The sequence below is a fragment of the Erpetoichthys calabaricus genome, chromosome 8, assembly GCF_900747795.2.
Source record: "Erpetoichthys calabaricus chromosome 8, fErpCal1.3, whole genome shotgun sequence".
NCBI lineage: Eukaryota > Metazoa > Chordata > Cladistia > Polypteriformes > Polypteridae > Erpetoichthys > Erpetoichthys calabaricus.
The window spans coordinates 30,218,337-30,239,303 of record NC_041401.2 but is presented as its reverse complement, the minus strand read 5'-3'; the positions used below and the strand labels follow the sequence as shown (position 1 = coordinate 30,239,303).

The window sequence follows — 20,967 nt, the reverse complement described above, 5'->3', positions numbered from 1 at the left end:
TAAATGTTGTTGTTTAATGCATTTCATCATGAAAGTGATATCAGGTATAAATCTAAGAATTCTAAATGTGCAGAGAGCTGGAATATCATAAATGTAATGTGTTCTGTGTGGCGATCTATTGCTGCTTGCTGCTGCTCTCAGGTCAGGAGGAAACCCCAGAAGCGTGTAGTGACGGCCTACTTTAATGATAAAGTAAACTATAGTGATCCTTCGCTATATCGCACTTCGACTTTCGCGGCTTCACTCTATCGCAGATTTTATATGTAAGCATATCTGAATATATATGACAGATTTTTCGCTAGTTTGCGGATTTCTGTGGACAATGGGTCTTTTAATTTCTGGTACATGTTTCCTCAGTTGGTTTGCCCAGTTGATTTCATACAAGGTACGCTATTGGCGGATGGCTGAGAAGCTACCCAATCAGAGCACGTATTATGTATTAAATAAAACTCCTCAATGATGTATGATATGCTTCCCGCTCAATGCTTCGCATACTTAAAAGCCCGAATAGCACCTATTGATTTTTGATTTTTTGCTTTTCTCTCTCTCTCTCTCTGACATTCTCTGCTTCTGACGGAGAGGGTGTGAGCAGAGGGGCTGTTCACACACTGGCCTAGAGGATACAGACGCTCTTCTAAAAAATGCTGAAAGACTACCTTCACATTGCTCCCTTCCTTACGGCTGCTTTGTCGGCCGGTGCTTCGCATACTTAAAAGCCAAACAGCACCTATTGATTTTTAATTGTTTGCTTTTCTCTCTCTGTCTCTCTGACATTATCTGCTCCTGACTCGCACTCCTTTGAAGAGGAAGATATGTTTGCATTCTTTTAATTGTAAGACGGAACTGTCATCTCTGTCTTGTCATGGAGCACAGATTAAACTTTTGAAAAAGAGACAAATGTTTGTTTGCAGTGTTTAAAAGTCCCTGTCTCTACAAGGGTGTTATTTCATGTCTAGAGGGCTCTAATAATGTTAAAAAACGTATTTAGAAGGTCGTAAACAGGTTTTCTATGCTCTTAACTGTGAAAATATTCGATTTATAAATAAAGAATCTTACTTCGCGGAAATTCATTTATCGTGGTAGAGTCTGGAACTGATTAACCGCGATAAACGAGGGTCGACTGTATAGACATTTTCATTATGTCCTTATTTTTTTTCTCTGTGGCTCAAATATACCTCCGTACATTCTGATGGTATTGTGAAGGTGCAAAAAAAAAAAAAAAAAGACAGCACAGAAGATGGTATGTGAAACTTTTTTAAAAATACATCATGTCATTACTTTGGGGAATATGCAACACTTGAATATAAAAGCACCACGAATGCATTTGTATGTCGGCATTTTGTTTCACCACATTGAACCATTCGTCAAACATCGAAGCACGCACATTGATCCTGGAGGATCCTAAAAGTGCCTGGAGTAGCAAGATATTCAGGCTGGAATTCAGGGTTTGAATGTGGAGAGTTATGACGATATTCCAGAAGAAGGTGACATGACTATTTGGATAAATATATATTGTTGTACATGAATAAATATAGGATATCCCCTGAAAATAAGCCCTAGTGCATCTTTTGGAGCAAAAATTAATATAAGACCCGGTCTTTTTTTCAGGGAACACGGTATAAGTTTACACAGGTGAAAAATGATGAGTTACTATTTCTTTACAATTGGCCTTCACAGTGAATCATCAAAGTAACTGCCACATTTTCCAGAAATAAAATATATATAGTTTATGGGTCATTGTGAATATGAAGGACTGCTCTGAAAACAAAGACCAAAGAAAATTCCACAGAAATTACAGATAAAATAATGCAGTTAGGAGGAGGGTACAAAACTGCCTAGGCTGCCTAGAAAAGGTTGCTTGTCAAACCTCTCTTCAAAAAATGGAGAAAACTTATGAGAAAAGCCAATAATTACTTTGAAGGAGCTGCAGAGACTGGAATAAAGGTTCTGCAGTCATCCATATCAAAAAGGGTGACAAAAAAGAAGCTATTACCCAAAAAAAAAGTGAAAACACTTCTACAGGTTCTGAGGAAAAGCATGATATTGACCCAATTTGAATGTGGGTAAATGTTTTTTAGTCAAATCCACCCCTCAAAGAACATCACAGTATAGTGGAGGTTGCATTATGCTGTGATGCTGCTTTTCATCAGCATGGGTTGGACATTTAGTTAAAATGGAAGGAAGAATTGATAGTGAAAAAATATAAGAATCATTCTTCTAAAAATCCAAGCTTGGGTGCGAGTTCATCTTTCATCATAACAATGATCCCAAACTAAATGTAAAGGCTATGTCATAACTGGCTACTTTTCCTGTGATTTTCTGTAGTTGCCACCTTTTACATAATCTTAGTGAGTCAGGGGCATTCGACACCGTGATCCTGTGAAGCCAATTGCCTAATGTGACATACTCAATAACTGACTCTCACTAGCTTACATCTCACTCTGATAAAATCAAATAGGTTTGCTCAAAAGCTGGCTCTATAAAATATTAAATTGCGTGGATAGAATACTTATGCAAATAGCACATTTCCTATTATTTCCGTAAGGATTTTTGTCTAACATAAACAATGTCATGTTAAAAACAAATTGAGTTTCCGTGCTTAAAATTAAAATATCTTGTGTAACAAATGTTCAGTGAATGTTGGTTGCTCAGTAAAATTAAAGAAATGGTCACAGGAATGAATACTTCTGCACTGTGGTGGAAGTTGCAGGTGCACAGAGGACATTCTTTTGTTACAGTTCTAACTGGGCCTTCATGGATGTTTATGTGATGAAAAATTTTGTTCCTATACTTGTCCTACCTTTACCCTTCCTTTGTGATTTAGGTAAGGCCTTTTGAGTACGCTGGCTAATTTTCAAGGTTATTAACACACTGAACTGTTCTTTCTGTACTTCTACCACACTCACTTGGCCTACTCTGTAACATCTCACAAAATATCCTTTGTGTTTGCACTCTTGCACCTAAGGTTTGGAGGTCTTTTTTTTACCATTATGTTCCATTCAACCACCTGCCTTCCTCTTATGTGTTATCTTTTCTTTTTTTAATATTTAACACATTAGGCATAAATCAGTTTTGTGCACTTCACGGTCATTGTCATGTATGGAATGAGATTCTATTTAATGTGTGTAATCTTAATATTCTTTAAGTTATGTTTCTGCTTTTCTAAACCTGCATATCAATTTCTATAGTGTTTTAATTTTGTATTTAGTATATTACATATTCCTGAGGAAAAGGTTTGTTTTTCTTTTGAAATGATTTGGTATTTTTCTTTGGATACATGATTTGATTTGATGTGGTATGCATAGACATTTAAGTTTTGTAATCTAATCTAATTTAATTTGTAATCGACAAAATGTCAAGTGAATCCACTCCCTAGTTCATGATAATACTCCTCTGTTGCTGTAATCTTATCATATCTATGGACATCCTTAATTGATTTTCAGTTTGGATTATATATTCATTTTAACATTCATCTGTGTTGTTATTATGTAGTAAATGGTTAATTTTCTCAGTACTAGTGTTTACAGAGAAGTTTTGATTTTAATTTTACTTCCATGTAAATGGAAGTTTGGTGGTGGGGTCAAAAATGAACTAATTCTATGATGTTCTAAATGTCGAGAATAGTTGATTTTAGCATGGTGTCTGTATGTGTGTGTCTGTGGAAAACTATGTCCAACGATTATTTACAAAAACAATTGTTCAGTCTTTTTCAAACATTTTGTATGTTTGTATTGTTACAGGCTCTTGTTTTTGGTCCAGTTTGTACTTAAGTCAAACTGTTTTTGAAGGATGCTGAGATGTGTCCAACAATAACTGCCATAGGAAGTGTTACTTTTTTCTGGAATTTCCACAGTCTGCTACATTTATTTATGGGACCAGGCTTATTGATTTGCAACATTTTTGCAGAAGCTATTTTTGAGAGGCATCATTTATTTAAACATAGATGTACAGCTGAAGTTAGAAATTTACATGAACATTGTTGAAACAAGTTACTTTTGTCCTCCATAAAATAGATGTCTTAAACGACATGCCAAATTTATAGTTTGTGGTAGTATAAAATCTGTGGAGGGGTTATTATGTGAATTTTAAAGAATTCACTCTAAGTGTATGTAAACTTCTGACTTTAACTGTATACACAAATGGAGACACACAAAAGCATGCACATGTGGACATGCACACTCACACACTCAGACATTTTAAGTGAAGATAGGCATTATGTCACCCCATACCAATCTGTCTTTGTATGCAGCTGGTTCACTTCATTTGACCCAATGCATTGAGTTTCAAATTAAATATTATTGAAGTTCTTCCATTGATTCAATTTCCTATTCATTTTACTCTACATTTGTTTGTGTAAATAATATATATTATATAAATTAATGTACTTGATTCTTTATTTTATAGTGCAATCATGGTTTACTGGTACAGATGAATACAGGTGCCTCAAATGAAAAGAATTGGCCTAGTGGTTAGTACGATCCTGGCCTTGTAGGTTCCTAATAGGTTTACTGCTGTTATGAAGCAGTACACCTGATCAGGCAGATGGATTTTAGTGACCTCTTCTCAAAGCATATACAGGTGGATTGCTGTTCATGCTAAATGTGTCTGGTGCCCACTACCATGCTGCATTTAAACTTACTTAAATTTACTTACCTCTTCTGTATTATACACAATTACAAAAACATATAGTATTTTCATCTTGTAAATGTTGCCTCAGGGCAAAGTACCTGGTGACTCAATGATAATAAATGTGTATGGCCAATTTACTGTAGTTCTTTGTGTTAATGCTGTATGAGTGATATGGGTTGGGGACTTCATGTCTCTGACATTTTTAAAAGCATTGTAAATTTTACTTATTTCAAAATGTCTGTTATAAATAACGCATTGAGTGATCAGAAGTGAGTATAATTTTTTTTAACAGTTTTTACTTTCACTTTTATTGTCAATATACCTTGTTTAGCCACTTTAAGTAAATAAATAATTAATAGTTTAATTAAATAAAGTTTAATTAAATAATCTTGATGTCATTTTATACATTAAGAAAAAAGTTAGGATGAAGTAGTTGGAGAGTGTAAGGGGAGTGTAAGTAATGTGGTTTGTAATGCTGACCTTGGAAGGCAGCAGATGGTACGGTACAAACTTAAGCAGTTGAATTTTTGAGAAATTTGCAGATATTTTAAAAAAGAAACCAGTCAGCTGAATGTCAGAAATCAAGTTTGTTTTTAGCCTGAGATGCAACAGTCCCCTGCTAACAGTACCTTGCTAGTACTTCCCTGGACAGTAGTAGTGCTTCTTTAAGCTTCATTCAGAATGGTAGCTCTCATTGTTGTTTCTGATTTCTGTGGCACTCATTTGAACAATTTTCAGACATTTTTATGGATGTCTGTGTTTTACCTGAGAAAACGGTGTCTCAGCAGCTTGGCAATAACCTTACATTAGTTGGATTTCTGGCAGTTGATTGATTTGAAATATAAGTATATTTTTTACTTAATCATTTTGATAGTTTTTTGTTTGTCTATTATCTTCTATTTTATATACTTCTGTCATTATATCCCTGTTTATTCTGATAACTTGTTTACAGAGGGTGAATTGGATGAGGATTTTGCTAGGCCCTAAATAGGTTATTATTACTCTGCAAGTGAATTCCGCACTCTGTTTTGGACTTGATCAGTGCCAGCTACTTTCAACATTGGCAGCACAGTATTCTTGAGCCCACATTGTTGCTTCAGTCAACTTCCTGGTCTAGCGGCAGAAAAAAAGTTTTTCTCTTTTATGTATACCATTTAAACTGATTATTTAAACCACCCATTGTTGTTGTTCTTAAATGTGGAGGAGGCATATTGGAATGATAGTAACTCAGCTTCGAGTTCCTGAATTCATCTTCTGGCTGGCATACCATTGAGCAGTTTAAATTCCAAAAGTAAGTGTTTATACCACAGATTCATTTTTGCATTTTTGTACTTTATAAAATTAGCCAATCTTAGGTGCTTTAAAAATGTAAATCAATGATTGACATCTACTTCAGTTTCTAAAATGCCTTATACCTGATGGTATTGTGTGGTGGTACAGTGGTTAGCACTACTGGCTTGTGGGCCCAACGGTCTGGTTTCAGGAATCATCCTGATCTCTGTTTGTGTAAAGTTTTTTGCTTTCTCTGTTTCTGTAAACCCTCATCTGCTTCTGGTTTCTTCTGACAACCAAAAAATGTGCAGGTTACTTAAATTAATGACTTTAACCTATTCTGCATGTTAAAATATTAAGCTATAGGTGAAATTAGAATGTTTCTTATTAATATATATATATATATATATATATATATAGTTTTTAATGTGGGCTGCATGTCTTGCATATTCCCTTACATAGTACACTCTTCTTGCGAGGAAAACTTTAACTCACTTTGATTAGAAAAGTTATTCATTAGTCTTTCATAAATTCTTAATTTCAAAGCACTGGTATTAAAAAGGACAAAAATCTACACATTAGGTTCTTAGTGTCAAAAATTCCACCTTAATTAACCAATGGTGAACATAAAGGAGGAGATTAATGATAGCCTACATCTCTACTACTTTTTGAAAATTGTTGTTCCTACTGAGATCAGGCGTACAGATAATAGGTAATATTTAACCAGTCACTAGCTGTTTCATCATGGTTTCCTTGGTGTAGAATTCTTACACTCCCACTGTACGTGGTAGATAAAAAAGACCCATAGGGTATTTCTCTACTTTCCCATTGCCCACTACAGTTTGTGTTCATATAGAATCCTAAAAGAGAACCATGCTATGGGTAAAGTATTACTTGCCTTTGAATGTCTAACCTTCATTTACTCAGATTATAGAACCACATGCCAGCAAATATATATTGAATATAGCAGTCTGTTGAGAATGAGTGAAGGTACATGTAGATAAATGTGCCTTTTATTGGCTTGTGACCCATCTAGGTTTGATATCCTTCCTGATGACTGCAGCTGGGAGAATTAGCTTTCTGTTTATGTGTTGAACTAAGCAACTCAAGAAAATGGATGATATTGTACAAGTTGTATGCTTATGCAACATTAAATGTAAATGCAGTCTAATGAACTACATTTAAAAAAATTCAAAATTAAATGGGGCAAATGTGGATCCAGTTTAAAAGTATAACTGGCATCCTGGAAAAAAGCTATTCCAGCATTTGCTATTTTTAAATAGGTTTCTCAATATGTGGTTGTTAATGTTTGGGGGTTTGCAACTTTTTGGTTCAGTAAAAGTAATAGCTTTGTCACATGTAGAGAGTATAGTGAAGTCCTTACTCGTATGTCCGACCAAAAATAAACTACTAAAAATCAAAAGAAGTAGCAATCCATCCAGGTAATCGTGTAGTAAACTAATTTGAAACTTGAACAATGAATCCTAGTCTAAAGGACCAATTACTAGAAAGTTTGTGCTTTACATGTATTTAAATCTGTTATACTGAAACAATGGACACTAGTAGACATACAATCTCCCACTTCTTTAAAGGGAGGTGAGTATCCTTGTACCTGAAACTTTTAAAGTTATGGTTAAGAGTTACTTAATATTGAGCTTTAACTCTCAATGCTATCGTAAAATAATTGATTTTACTTTCTTCCTTGTGATACCACAAAAACCAAAGCTATACTATTTTGTGTCCATTGTTTACCCCTCTGAAACCACACTGAGTGAAAACTAGTACAATATTGATTTTAGTCTGCAGCACCTTGTGTCACTGTTAAAAGAAAACTGATTTTGCTGCCAAGACTCACTTGAAGTTATTAGCCTAAACCATGACCTGCCAAGCCTTGCCTGCCCAGTAGGAGCAATTAGAGGTTCACTGTCTGCCTCAGGTGACTGGAAATATAAAGTCTGCTACAAGCTCCATGTAAGACGAGAGATACTGAAATCATCTCAAATGTCGGCAGCAGACATACGTACAGCTCTTTGTTGGAAGGCGTGATTGTGTGCGGTGTACTATTATTTTCAAGGGAATACCACATTAAATAGTTGCTCAAAAGAAAACAATACATTATTGAAAATATAACATGTTGTGATTTTAACAGATTAATGTTTTTTACTGCTGTGTATTACAAATTAAAATTCAACACTTCGTAATAAAATTATCCAACTTAAGCATACATTTAAATAGATGGAACAAGCAAACAAACTTTTTTTGTTTCAATGGGGACAGTTGTTTTAAATAACATTTTTACAATTTTTTTGCCCTTGATAAGTTTTCTGTATTTAAATTACACAAGTTGTACTACAACTTTGACTTCAAGCATTAAACTAAATAATTAATGCTACAAAATTACTTCATTTTATGTCTGTTAACGAATAAAACTTTTATTTTCTTTCCTTGTGTTGTGACTTTTTCTTACCTTTTCATAACAATTGTTGAATTGATAACGTGTTTCTTTAGTTGTTTGCTATACAGAATCAAGTTTATGATAATACAGGGTGAGTCAAAATTGTTAACATTTGAATGGCGGAAACAATTTATTCACAAAACATACTTCATATGTGCAAGATGATTTACAGGCATGTCTCAACCTGTTCGCCATCATGTTCAACACATGTACCATATGTGGCACATAAATTGTCCACAAAAATTGTATATAACTATATACATAACAGTACCATTAGTGTTAACATAATTTTGACTCACTCCTGTATATGGTATAATATCTTAATTCAGCTACTTTTGTATGCCTTATTTTTTAAAAGTAGTTTTATTAAGAGTTGATTATTAAAATAAAAAATACATTGTGTTAAATTAGGGTTTGGTCTACAATTTACTGAATGTTATGATGTATCTTTTTACGTTTAGGCTTTGGGGCTAATTGTAATGATTTATGTAGGGTTATTTTTAAAATCTGTTATCACAGGTATTAACTTTCAAAGGAAGTTTTGCTTAATAAGGACAGGTATATTACATTTGCGTGAATACTTTTTTCTAATGAAATATGACAATTTTGTTAATGTATATAATATTCAAAACAGCATTTATAGTTGCCTGTGTGAGATTGGTTAGCAATTGCATTTCTTAATTTCTGTAATGAGAAGTCAAGCAAAATGACACCTTTTATTGGCTAACTAAAAAGATTACAATATGCAAGCTTTCGAGGCAACTCAGGCCCCTTCTTCAGGCAAGATGTAATCAATCAATTTCTGTAAAAATGCAAACTTCCCCATATTTCTATGTATACTTTGATACTATCATTATATTGTTAATTTATAGGAATTGTCAGTAAACAAAGAAATGTAAGTGGAGATAAATGGTGGGGTGGGAATCACAGATTTAGACACAGCATTGATGATTTGGAAATAAATTGTGGTAATCTTTTAAACACCATGTTAGACAAATAGTGCAGTTGCTGTTTGCTTTTTTTTTTTTTTTTTTTCACAGCCTTTCTACCAGGGGAGAGTGAAAAGAATTCTCTCCTGCTGTACCTTTGGCAGGTACCTGCAAAGTGTTCCCACTGCCCTAATCTGCAAGTTATCTTTAGCTTTGTGCTGCCACTGCCAGGAAAATTGCTGCTTGCTTTGTTGACTATTACTCAACCCAGTGGTGTTTACTTCACACCACGATTAAGAAACGTACAGGCAATTGGTGAATCAAAGATTTTTGACAGCCAAGGGCTTGAGCTTGCGTCAACACCCAACCTGTTGCCCATTAGATGCAGAAAAGTCCTCTCTTACCTTTCAATTACTATTATCTCAGACTTAAAAAGCAATTCTACGACTGCACGTTATATATTTTACTGAAAGGTCATCAAATGTGATCTTACATGCATTTTATTTCTGTTGAAGCTGCTCTAGCAATGCTGATGTTTCCGTCTGGATGTACAGAGGATTACTTTTATGTGGTGGTGTTGTTTTGGCTTTTTTTCCCAAGACTTTCAAAGGATCAGTCACAATGTGAGGGCTGTTTAAATACTACCATGCTTTTAAAAAGCATGTTTGTGCATTTATATTCATACACAGCTCTGCCATGATGGCTTCACCCCATAGAAGAAGAGTTGCTTTTCTGTGAAGTTGTTTTTTTTTTTTTTTTTTTTGGGGGGGGGTGGTATGTAAAATAAAGGCTTTAATAAAAGCAAGAATTAAAAATGACAGCACTCCAAAAATGCATTATTGTTTTCTAGGTCATCAGTTGTTTGACCCTAGTCTATAATTCATAATATGCTGCGTACATATTAAATAATAAATAACTGGATTGCTGGAATTGGGATGAATTTTCACAGTTGTAAATCGGTTGCACAGCCTTGTATAGATATGGGTAGGTTTGTGTCTTCATATTTAAAAATAATTCAGCTATCCACAGTTTGTTCTGGGCTGTTAGTCAAAATACCAATAATATGCTTATTATTCTTATTAGTATATAAAAAATATACTCTAACAATTTGGTTTCCTCCTGTTTTTAGGGACCACCAACTGATGCCCCTGCAGTTGATACGGCAGAACAGGTGTACATCTCATCTTTGGCATTATTAAAGGTACCCCTTATCACCTTATTCATATTTTTAGAGAGTCTCTGCTGTCGAATTGAGTATGTTGTCTGTAATTTTTAATAATTTTTCATTCATAATATATCCTTTTTTTTTTTGTTTGTTTTAATATTACTTGTATGGGAGTGCATTGTAGCACTGAAGACCACATCAAGCTAAGAAACTTTTAAACTGTTGCTTATGTTTCAAAATATGTGTGTGTTTATATACATGCAGATTTATATTTCTCAAAGCATTTATGAACATTTTCATATTGTAGATGCTGAAACATGGTCGAGCTGGCGTTCCAATGGAAGTCATGGGCTTAATGCTAGGAGAATTTGTTGATGACTATACAGTGAGAGTGATTGATGTATTTGCTATGCCTCAGTCTGGAACAGTGAGTTTCTTTTTATCACTAAATTCAGAACATACTTTGTAACAGTTTTCAAAATAAATTACCTGAACTTCTGTGACAAATGTTCAGCAACTATATTTTTTGTTCCCTTACCTAATTATTACATACATTTAAAATTTATTTTTTTCCAAATAAAAAATGCTGTGTTTTGTTTAGGATTACCTGAAAGTACTGTCATTATTATTAATATTTTTTGTGTATATGTGTATGCAAGGGTGTATGTGTATATCTTTTAAGTTCTGGGGTCAAACTGCCCAGCATATTTCTCAATAGTTATCGTATCTGTCATTCTAGACGGCCAGTATCTGGACTTAAACAAATAGTAAATTTAATGCATAATTTTGTAAATATGTTGTTTTGGGTATTATCCTATTTTATGACACTTGTCATATATTTAAATCTGTGTAATTTTTCAACAGGGGGTCAGTGTAGAAGCGGTAGACCCTGTATTTCAAGCCAAAATGTTAGACATGCTGAAACAAACTGGGAGGTAATTTTTTAATTTTCCAAGATTTTTGCTTCTCATGTTAGTAATTTTAAGTCACTTTTGCATGCCTACTTTTAAAAGATTATATAGCTAAGTATAATCTATGTCTTCAAAAATTGTGTGTGTGCATATATACACACCAACATTTAATATTTCTGTAGTTTTTAATATAGTACACTAAAAGGGCATAATGCAACCTTTCTGTGTCTTTATTTTTTGCCTATCAGCAGTTCTTATGTGCTCACTCAACTACCTTTTCTGTGAAGAACCACAAAATTAATGTTAATAAAACAACTCAGCAATCCAGAAACATAGTGCAAATTGCTTCTTGACTGAGGTTTTTTAGTCCCACTGCTGATTTAATTGATATTTAAAGGGTGGATATTCAGTCTCAAGTGCTGAAAGGGTAAAAACTGGCTCAGAGAAGGTGTGGTAACAGGGTGAAAAATTGAAAGCATGATCTTCCACTGCTAATGCACATCCCCCTAATGATAACACTCCTTTGTCGCACTTTCCTCATTTTCATGTTTTCACGATAGCATGTTGAATGATCCTTTCTCTATCCATGCTTTTTTTTTTTTTTTTTTTTTTCTTTTCACGCCTGTGTTTCTTTTTACCCTGCCCAATTTATACCCATCTTACTCTGGATTCCTTTTCATTTTGTCTGTGGAATTCTTCCTTCATACAAGAGATTTATATCTCGGTGCCCTTTCTGTTTCAGGCCTGAGATGGTTGTTGGTTGGTACCACAGTCACCCTGGCTTTGGCTGCTGGCTTTCAGGAGTTGATATCAATACTCAACAGAGCTTTGAAGCCCTGTCAGAGCGAGCTGTTGCTGTAGTAGTGGACCCAATTCAGAGTGTTAAAGGAAAGGTACAGTTCATTTTCATCAGTACAAATGTATGTAAACGACTCAGAATAGCATTTCTATTAGTGAGACTATTGATTTCTTTTTTCTATACTCCTTTTGTTTAATTGCTTCAAATAAGCTGATTATAAATTACATGATTTTGTGTCTGTTTTACATCGTTATTAGGTCACTAGAGCAGGTTTTAATTAAGTATATATATATATATATATATATATATATATGTGTATATATATATATATATATATATATGAACCTTATTTAATTTGCAAATGAATTTGTAATTTTTTTGGGGGGGGGGGGTGAGGATGGGGTCATTCAAACTGTCACTTAGTTTTGTCATTTTGTGGAGTTTACCTGGCAACATTTTCATTTTAAAACACACTGATATGGGGAATATAGTTGCAATTATCAGATATCTTTTTAAAACTGAACTGAATAATAAGCATTATGTAAGAATGATAAACTTGTTTAGCACAGTTAGGCAGTGTAAAATTTAAAATGGTATGTTTTAGGTTGATTACAAAGACTTATTTTTAAGATCTAAAGGTGATGGTAAATTTTAATTTTAATGTTAATTAAAAAAGTTATCTTGTCTTTGAAGTGTCTTGATAAAATATTGTCTTGCTATTAACCTTTTCTGATTTTTTTTTTTCCTTCTTGTTTGGTCCTCCTTTTTATTTTTCTGTTTCTGGCCCCATATGCCATTTTCCTATTTCCTGCCTCATGACAGCAGGGAGCAGCTCTATTATCACCTTCACAGAGCTGTCTGTAAATGTGAGAGGCAATTCGATTTTGCTTTGCCATTGGGAGGGTGAATAAGAGACTACAGAATAGAAATTGACTTTGGGGTTTGCTGCCATAAACTGCTGCTGGGGTGTATTGTTTCAGCTTGTATTTCTCAATAAAAGTTCTAACTAATCTACAAAATATATGTTGATTTATTTTTTTTTTCCAGTATATTGTTTTGTTGAAAAGCATATTTAGGGTATATTGATTCAAAAATGTTATTTTTATCTACATTAATATAATTTATTAAAATGTTTTAGATTTTTTTCTAAAATTATTTAATATGTTAAAAGTATTATTTGCATACATTAAGAGATGTTTTCACTTACATATACCTTTCAATAAATGTAGAAATGTATCAATATGAATATAACAGGTCTTGCTAAATGTACTTGGTCAAAAATTTGCATATCTACTAATTTATAAAAGCACACACATGAGTTAATATTAATTTATACCCCCTATTTTTGCTAAGTAAAAACAAAGGGGGTGACTGGGCCTGTAAGAAAATGTTCACAATTTAATCAAATTTATTTATTTATTTCCTTACGAGAAAAAATATCAGAACATGTTTCGAGTATATTAATTAAACATGAGTTTATGTGATTATCTTAGTGCCACACTTTTCACACTGCATTTTTAATGACTTGATCACTGTGCTTCGATTTTTCAGCCTCATATAGTATTCGAGATGGAGGCAGCAGCTATATTTAATGTATTTCTTATTTAGTCATTTTATAAAGAGGAACTCTTTCAGCTCTCAGAGATACAAATTTCTGAATTATAGCTAATCTAGTATAGTCCTCTTAATTTCGTAACTGCACATGAATATGCAAATATTTTTGTTTACTTTTTCATGCATTTTTTATATGCCATCCATTGTATATCTTTTAGCAAGTACCAGCAAGGTATACAATTTAAGATATACAGTGTATTTAAGCCATATAAAACAATATTTGTGTGTTTTAGTTTTAGAAACTAGCAAAAAAAATTTTAAAAAGACAATGTAGATGCTTTACATTATATATAAAGTAGACCCATATTTTTAATGATTGCAGATTTTTCTTGTAATTATCAGGAGTCAAATGAAAAACACAAAATGATTTTAATATTTAATAGATGGCAGCCTAAATTCACATTGTATGGTCTTGATGATATTAAATTTGTACATTGTGGTAGTGATACAATACATGTCACTGCTTTTTCAAAGCTACAGAAGCCTGGGCTGTCCTCTGTGTTTGCATGACTTTTATCCAGACATCTAGAAAGATGTGCCTGTTAATTTGATTGGTCACCCTATATTGGCCTAGTGTGAATATCTGTGTGGTCATTATTTCACTTTAAGATGGACTACCACGCCATCTAGAGTTGATTTCTGCCTTGCACCCAATGCTGCACCCTTAGATATCTACAGGCAGAATGTGGTACAGAAAATTAATGGATGGCGTATGAAATCGCCAAGCCAAATGGATAATCATTATAGTATGTCTTCATCATTCTGAAGAATAATGAGTGCATTATACAATAATTTATAAATTATCCTAACAGTTTGTTTTAATATATGGTAATAATTATCGCTCTTAAAATATTTACATATGCCTGCTTTAAAAACTTCTGTTTTTTACAGCCATTTCGATGCCCTGCTCTATGTGATGTGTACAATATTTTTCAAACTAAAAAATGTCAAGTTTGAAGCCATATATCTAGAAGCTCTCTAAGGGAAAACCTGGGAAATGCATACACTCTCAGCCAATACTTTTCTTAAGCTAAAATTGTTGTTTTATAAATAATTTCACTGTTACAAACATCAAGCCCACAATCACAGTGATTCAGTGATATTCATTTGGCATAAGTCAGTTTCATTTCTGTGTGCTTTTCATCAGAAATGGCATAAAATGTAAAATTTACCTGAATTTTTTATGTTGTGGGCTTACTGGGGGCAGAAAAAGATGTTTTTCACTTGTGGATGTCTGATGGTGCATGGCAGCATAAATAACAAAATAGTCACAAGATGAAGCTGCACCGCCAAGGTCATTCATTTCACTTAATTTTTAAATATTCCAGTGGCAATCTGAGCAGCTGATAACAGGTCGGTTGCAAGTGATAAAAGAAGTTTAGCTGGGACATTAGACCTTTTCTTCACTTTCTCAATTTTGAGAATCGTGTGTTTAGGAATTTTATTCTATGTATTGCACACCATTGATTTCCATGTATTTGTACTTGCAGAGTAATTTACAAAAGTATAAATACTGACATCATGAAAGAATAATTAGTACTGCACTTTTATATTAAAAAAAAAAAAATCAGTATTATTGAACATAGGATACCAAGTCATTCTACAAGCTGTTCAGATATGTCAGACCTTTTAAATGTGCAAACTTTTAATGCATCCAGTTTCTAATATTGCAACAATTATTTCCAAATTATTTTTAATTATTTTTTTAAATCAGTCTCACATTGATGAGGTCCTTCATGGTTTTTATCTAGTGTGTTAACATACGAAGCACAATTTGTATGTTTTGTGTTATATTTTAATTGCCAGAAACTACATGACATATTAAAGTACAAAGGAAAGCATGTCCAGATGTAAACATTAGAAATCTATAACCTAATGAAAGCCCTCACACATTATTCTAATACTATTGCATCAACTTAGAATACTTAGCTATAGTCTCCAGCAGTTTCAATTAGTAAACTATCTACTTCACAGACATCCCTGCATCCCACAAGCTAATTATGTTTGCAAGGTCAAAACAAGCACATTTTCAGAGAAAAGAGAGGATTATATAAATATGTGGTCCTATACTTGGCTGTTACATCTCAGTTTGTTGATCTAGAGAATGATATGTACAGTTCACAAATTTGTCTTATAGCAGAAAATGGTGTGTGTGTGTGTGTATACAGAGTGTGTGTGCATGTGAGTGATTGTGTTTATTTTACTAACCAGTAAATTCACAGCAATCACTTCCAAATAATCTCCCCAATAAAGATGTGTTAATTACAAAACAGTCAAGGTCTTCCATTATATTAAAGCTTCTAACAAGAAGACAGCAGGAATCACACATGTAAATAGCATCATCATTCCCTATATTAGGCTTCTGTTTTGATCCATGAGCCATGCATATACTAAAGGTGCTATTAATGTATGAGCGTACTTATTACACAGCATTGTATGAAACAAATTTATTCAACAGGAAGATAGACCTTTAACATGAATTTAACAAACCTGAGAAATTACTAACTATCAGATGTGATAGTTTCATATAGCGATAATCAACAGAAATTAAGAGAGGAAAGTGAGTGCTTTCCCTGAGCTAACAAAACTGTTAATGGTTTTGCTATGAGCAGTCTATCATAGTAATGACCTCTGAAAATTCTCAAGACATTTGGAATACTAACAGCAAATCTGGCCAGGCTCTTCAGATCAACAAACTGGCCTATATTAAAATTGGTTTTAGCACAAACGCAAAATGCCCTCTACTCAATAAACACATGTGTTTATTTGGGTAATAAGATGCAACCTACTATGTCATTTCAACTCTTGCAGTATTCATTTCTCTCAATTATATTAATGTGTTTACATTGATATATTCCAAAGAAAATTAAGTTATAAATTTATTATTTCAAATGTTTTACATTCATGCAGTTTTTGATGGGAGGAAAAATCAGTTAGTCTATAGATCCTAATTTATTTATCCTTAATATTAACTAGATTTGTAAGTCAGTGGCTATCATGTATTAATTCTGCTGTTTGAAAGCAAATTGAATTGGTGGTCTATATATTATATATAGGTTGTTCACCTTCTCTGTGTTAGCACCTACTCTATACATTCCTTGTTGATACAAGATATATTAATGAAGTATTTATTCTAATGTGCTTCATCACAAGCTGGGATGTGGAGGAAAATTTTTTTTTTTGATGAAGAAATTATTTTCCTGGTCTTATGTAATAAATATTTTATTACATAAATATCTTATTTAACTCTTTTCCATGTACACTTTACAATTTCCATCTATTGTAATTTCCCTTTTGATAGTAATAAAGAAAGAAATACGAAAAACTTGAAATAGTGTTATGAAAATGAATTAGTGCTGTGATATTGCTAACCCTTGGCCTTTGCTTCTGTGTAGGGCTGCAGTGGTCCTTAAGTTTTCCTGGTAATTCTTTTCTTGGTGCTAACACTTCTAGTATGTTAAATTAACTGTGTATCAGTATAAAAGATTTATTTGCTGATTACTTTATCACCAAAAATGCATTCACAGTAATGTTTTGAAATCATCAGTTTGACAATGTACAAAACTCTTCGTCGGTTATAAAATACATTTAAGTATTTGCTAAACATGGTAATGCATGCTGCCAGAAATGTTTGTATGAGTGCACTATATGGCTATATCTAGTTTTACATAATAGAAATTGAAAAGTGAAATGTTAAAGCTGGGGAGTGTTTTTTTAAGCTTTTTCACTTTATTTACAATTTATAACCTTTTGTTTTGAGCTAGTTTCTTTTAAAATAATAATCATTTTATTATCTTTGTGATAAGAGGAAAATTACATGTATGCACACATCATTTTTGATCTTTTATTATATAAAATGTGTGTTAAAAATATGATTTATGAAAAAAGCATTAAAGGAGCTTATATAATGAGGAAAGCAGAACCTGTCCTCTCTTGGGATGGCAAGTACATACATCTCAGGGAAAGAAACTAATAAGGTTTTTTTTTTTTTTTATGCCCACAACTGTCCAGGCAGTCCTCTGTAGACCACTTCCGTTATTTTTCCATGGTAGTGGCTGATTCACTTTGACAATGATAATACAAAATTAGAAAAAAAGAAAAAAGAAAGAAGCTGCACTTAAAAATGGTCTATCACAAAAAAGGAACAGGAGTTTAGATTGTGTACTGCGTTAAATGACTGCATGAAGTAAGATTGCTCGAAAGGAATTTACAAAAATAATCAGAAGTACATGATACATAAGTTAAAGGACATCTTAAATGCACTGGAATGAAATGTTATGTGACACTGTAATATAAACCAGTAGCTTTCATGAATCACAAGTAACCTTGGTGGTTCTCTCTAGCCTTAAATACGACATTGATGGGGACATATTTATCCATCAGACAAGGAAAGGACTATGTTTGAGTCGTAAAAAGCAATAAAGTATGACTTGAGCAGAGTACTAGGGCTGAATTCCATACTGGTTATAATTTTGTTGTCATTTCGAGTATTATGATCACATCATTGATGTGACAGGACTGGGCTTATAGTCCCTAAGCCTGTGCTCACTTTCAGTTTTTTCTCTCCTTGTCATTCACATTGATTAAATTAAAACAGTGTGGTAAACATCTATAAGAATTCTGGAATAAAGTGTGTGATTCAAGAATAGAGGCATGTTTTGCATGACATCTCCCTATAAGAGAATAAACATAATGTTTCCATTTATAAAAAAGCAACCATTACTTCAGAAGTGTTTCATGCAAATTGTGTTTAATTGTTGTCAACTTACATCACAAGTTAAATGGTGCTGTGCTGATGGCACAACCAGCAGGAAATTCCTTCTGTTTTGGTTTTTCATTAAATCTTTGGAAGAAAGCCAAAGCCAGATGTGCTACTGCTGTGCAGTTTGCCCTTTTGCTTGCTTGTTCTGAAAAGAGTTGACACTACACCTTGTTTTTATAGGTTGTTATTGATGCCTTCAGACTGATCAATGCCAATATGATGGTTTTGGGACATGAACCAAGACAAACGACATCAAATCTAGGTCATTTAAACAAACCATCAATCCAGGTATGAACAAAGTAATTTGCATTGCTCGTGTTTGTCTTTTTAAAGTACCATTTGGATTAATTTGGACAAATGAAGATCATTGGCAAGATCTTTGCCAGGGTTTCTTGAGATGAAATTTATACTTTTTGATTATAGAGATATTATGAAGTTCTATCCTCCTTAAAACAAGGAACAACACTTTGTATTAGTGCAGTAACATGTATCCGTTATAAAATATGGGCACTGTTTGAATAGAGACTGCATAAAAAATAAGCATGGGAACAATATTTGGTGTTTTAAATAGTCTTAATGCAGTGAAGCACATTTCAGTGCCGACATTCTACAGGCTGATCTGATACAACAAGCATCCTTCTATCTTTTAAGAAAACAAGCACAAGTAAGTAAGCAAGCAACATCAGAAGGCACTTCACAATGATGTTGTATTTGCATCGTTTTAAATTAAGTTCTTGATACCTAAATGTGTCACACAAGAACTGAAATACTGACTAAGTAGAAATTCATTTTCTGACTGAATCTGGTGATTACATTGCTTTTATTGTTTATAGATTAAACTATCACTGTGCATATTAGCTCTCAATTAGCATAAAAGCTGGCCACTTAATAATCTTCCTGCTTCTTCTACATTTTAAGTAAATGTAATGTTGTTGACTTGGCAGTGGACTAGTTAATAGTATGCTTCATTGTTACGTGCATTATATCACCTTTACAATCACACTAACTCGTTGCTTGATCAGTGGGCCATCTTTGCCTTCCATTTTGCTGAAGCAGGTTTTCTGCATACCTGTTTTTGTACTGAAGAGTACTTGTCAGTATATTCAGAGTTCACAGGTATCATTTGCTTACGTTTTTGCAAACAGCACTGTCTTCAGTCTTATCTTTTGTCTGATTGTGCACTTACCTCTATCTCTAAAATGTTTTAAAAGCATGGTGAGCAGATGCAGGTGCAGAGGGTAATGTAACTTACTGTACATTATACAATGTGATAAAACATTGTTTTATTTATCCTTTGACTGACTTGTAATGGATGGTGTAAAATGCCTTGTTGGTTTGTGAATTACTTAGTATGGATTAAATTCAGTGTGAAATAAATTGCTGCTTCTATTTAAACTCTCAGCAACTTTGAAAAATAAACATTTTTTAGTTTATATGTATATGCATATTGTGTATTGTTTTTTATTTGGATTTGCTATGCTGTTGCCACAATACACCTTAATTTAAATTCTACATAACACTTTAAACTTTGAGTGCCACTTTTAACATAGACAGTTTGTATAAATCTTGCGTACTTTTGCCTGTTGAGAGTTTGGTCAGTTGGGTTTTATAAAAGAGACACTATCTTCAGAAATGCTCTGCATAAAAGATGTTTAACATCACTGTCTGTTGTCCTGATAGGTGTCAACACTTACATTTCTATAAATTCAGTACTTCAAAATAAAAGTGTGTACCCAAGTAGGAAGGTATGCTTACACAGATTTAGAGATTAGCTCCAGAGTTTAGATAGCCCTACCTCAGGTAATCGCAGGTAGCCCCCTTGGGACTGTGGCTTGTTACCAAGGTTCACAGTATAATAACACTGAAAAATTAAAGAAACAAATACGCTTTTCTTCTGATGTGCTCCCTTGTCTCTAGTAAGTGAAGAAAAAAGTCATTTCTTTTTCTGCTGTTCTTGTTTATATGTGAAAAAAATACCACATAATGAGAAAGAAATGGACTTGTTTTTTGATTGGGCATAGGCAAGTCCATACTTGTATGTTTCAAGAGAATAGATTACTGGACCTTTCTGCAAAGCTGTAATGACCTCTCTCGTTAACCTTATGGCTTGATACCGCTTCATTATAGCACAACTTGAATTTTGTGGTTCCATACTGCTTAGGCAACAGGTTAGTGGTATACTCATTATCTTCAGCTTAGAATGTCCCTATACTAAGCAGAAAAGCTTTTAAATTGAGAATGAAATCCTAGAAAACACCACATTTTGCTGTACCGGAATGCCAACGGCCAGTAGCTTTCTTTTCTAAGCTAATTGTAAATCATTGTGCTTGGCCTGCTGAAAGTAAGACTGCAACATGTCTGTATGGTTAATTGACCCTAATTGCAGAATGATCCCAGGAGGCTTGTAGACACTTCAAAGCTGTTATTTAGT

General features: G+C 33.4%; 1 protein-coding gene across 2 annotated transcripts in view; it reads left to right on the top strand.

The window, feature by feature from the left end:
• The window catches only part of psmd14 (proteasome 26S subunit, non-ATPase 14), a 102,006-nt gene that overhangs the window by 77,076 nt on the left and 3,963 nt on the right, over positions 1–20,967 (top strand). The window contains exons 1-6 of one of the 2 annotated variants that reach the window (XM_051930588.1): positions 9,698–9,908; positions 10,415–10,486; positions 10,758–10,877; positions 11,315–11,385; positions 12,104–12,254; positions 18,717–18,824. In XM_051930588.1, coding sequence (XP_051786548.1) covers positions 9,852–9,908; positions 10,415–10,486; positions 10,758–10,877; positions 11,315–11,385; positions 12,104–12,254; positions 18,717–18,824 — 579 coding nt within the window. In that variant the 5' untranslated portion in view covers positions 9,698–9,851. Of the gene's footprint in view, positions 1–9,697; positions 9,909–10,414; positions 10,487–10,757; positions 10,878–11,314; positions 11,386–12,103; positions 12,255–18,716; positions 18,825–20,967 lie in introns of those variants that run through there. The other variant, XM_051930589.1, reaches the window with a different exon arrangement.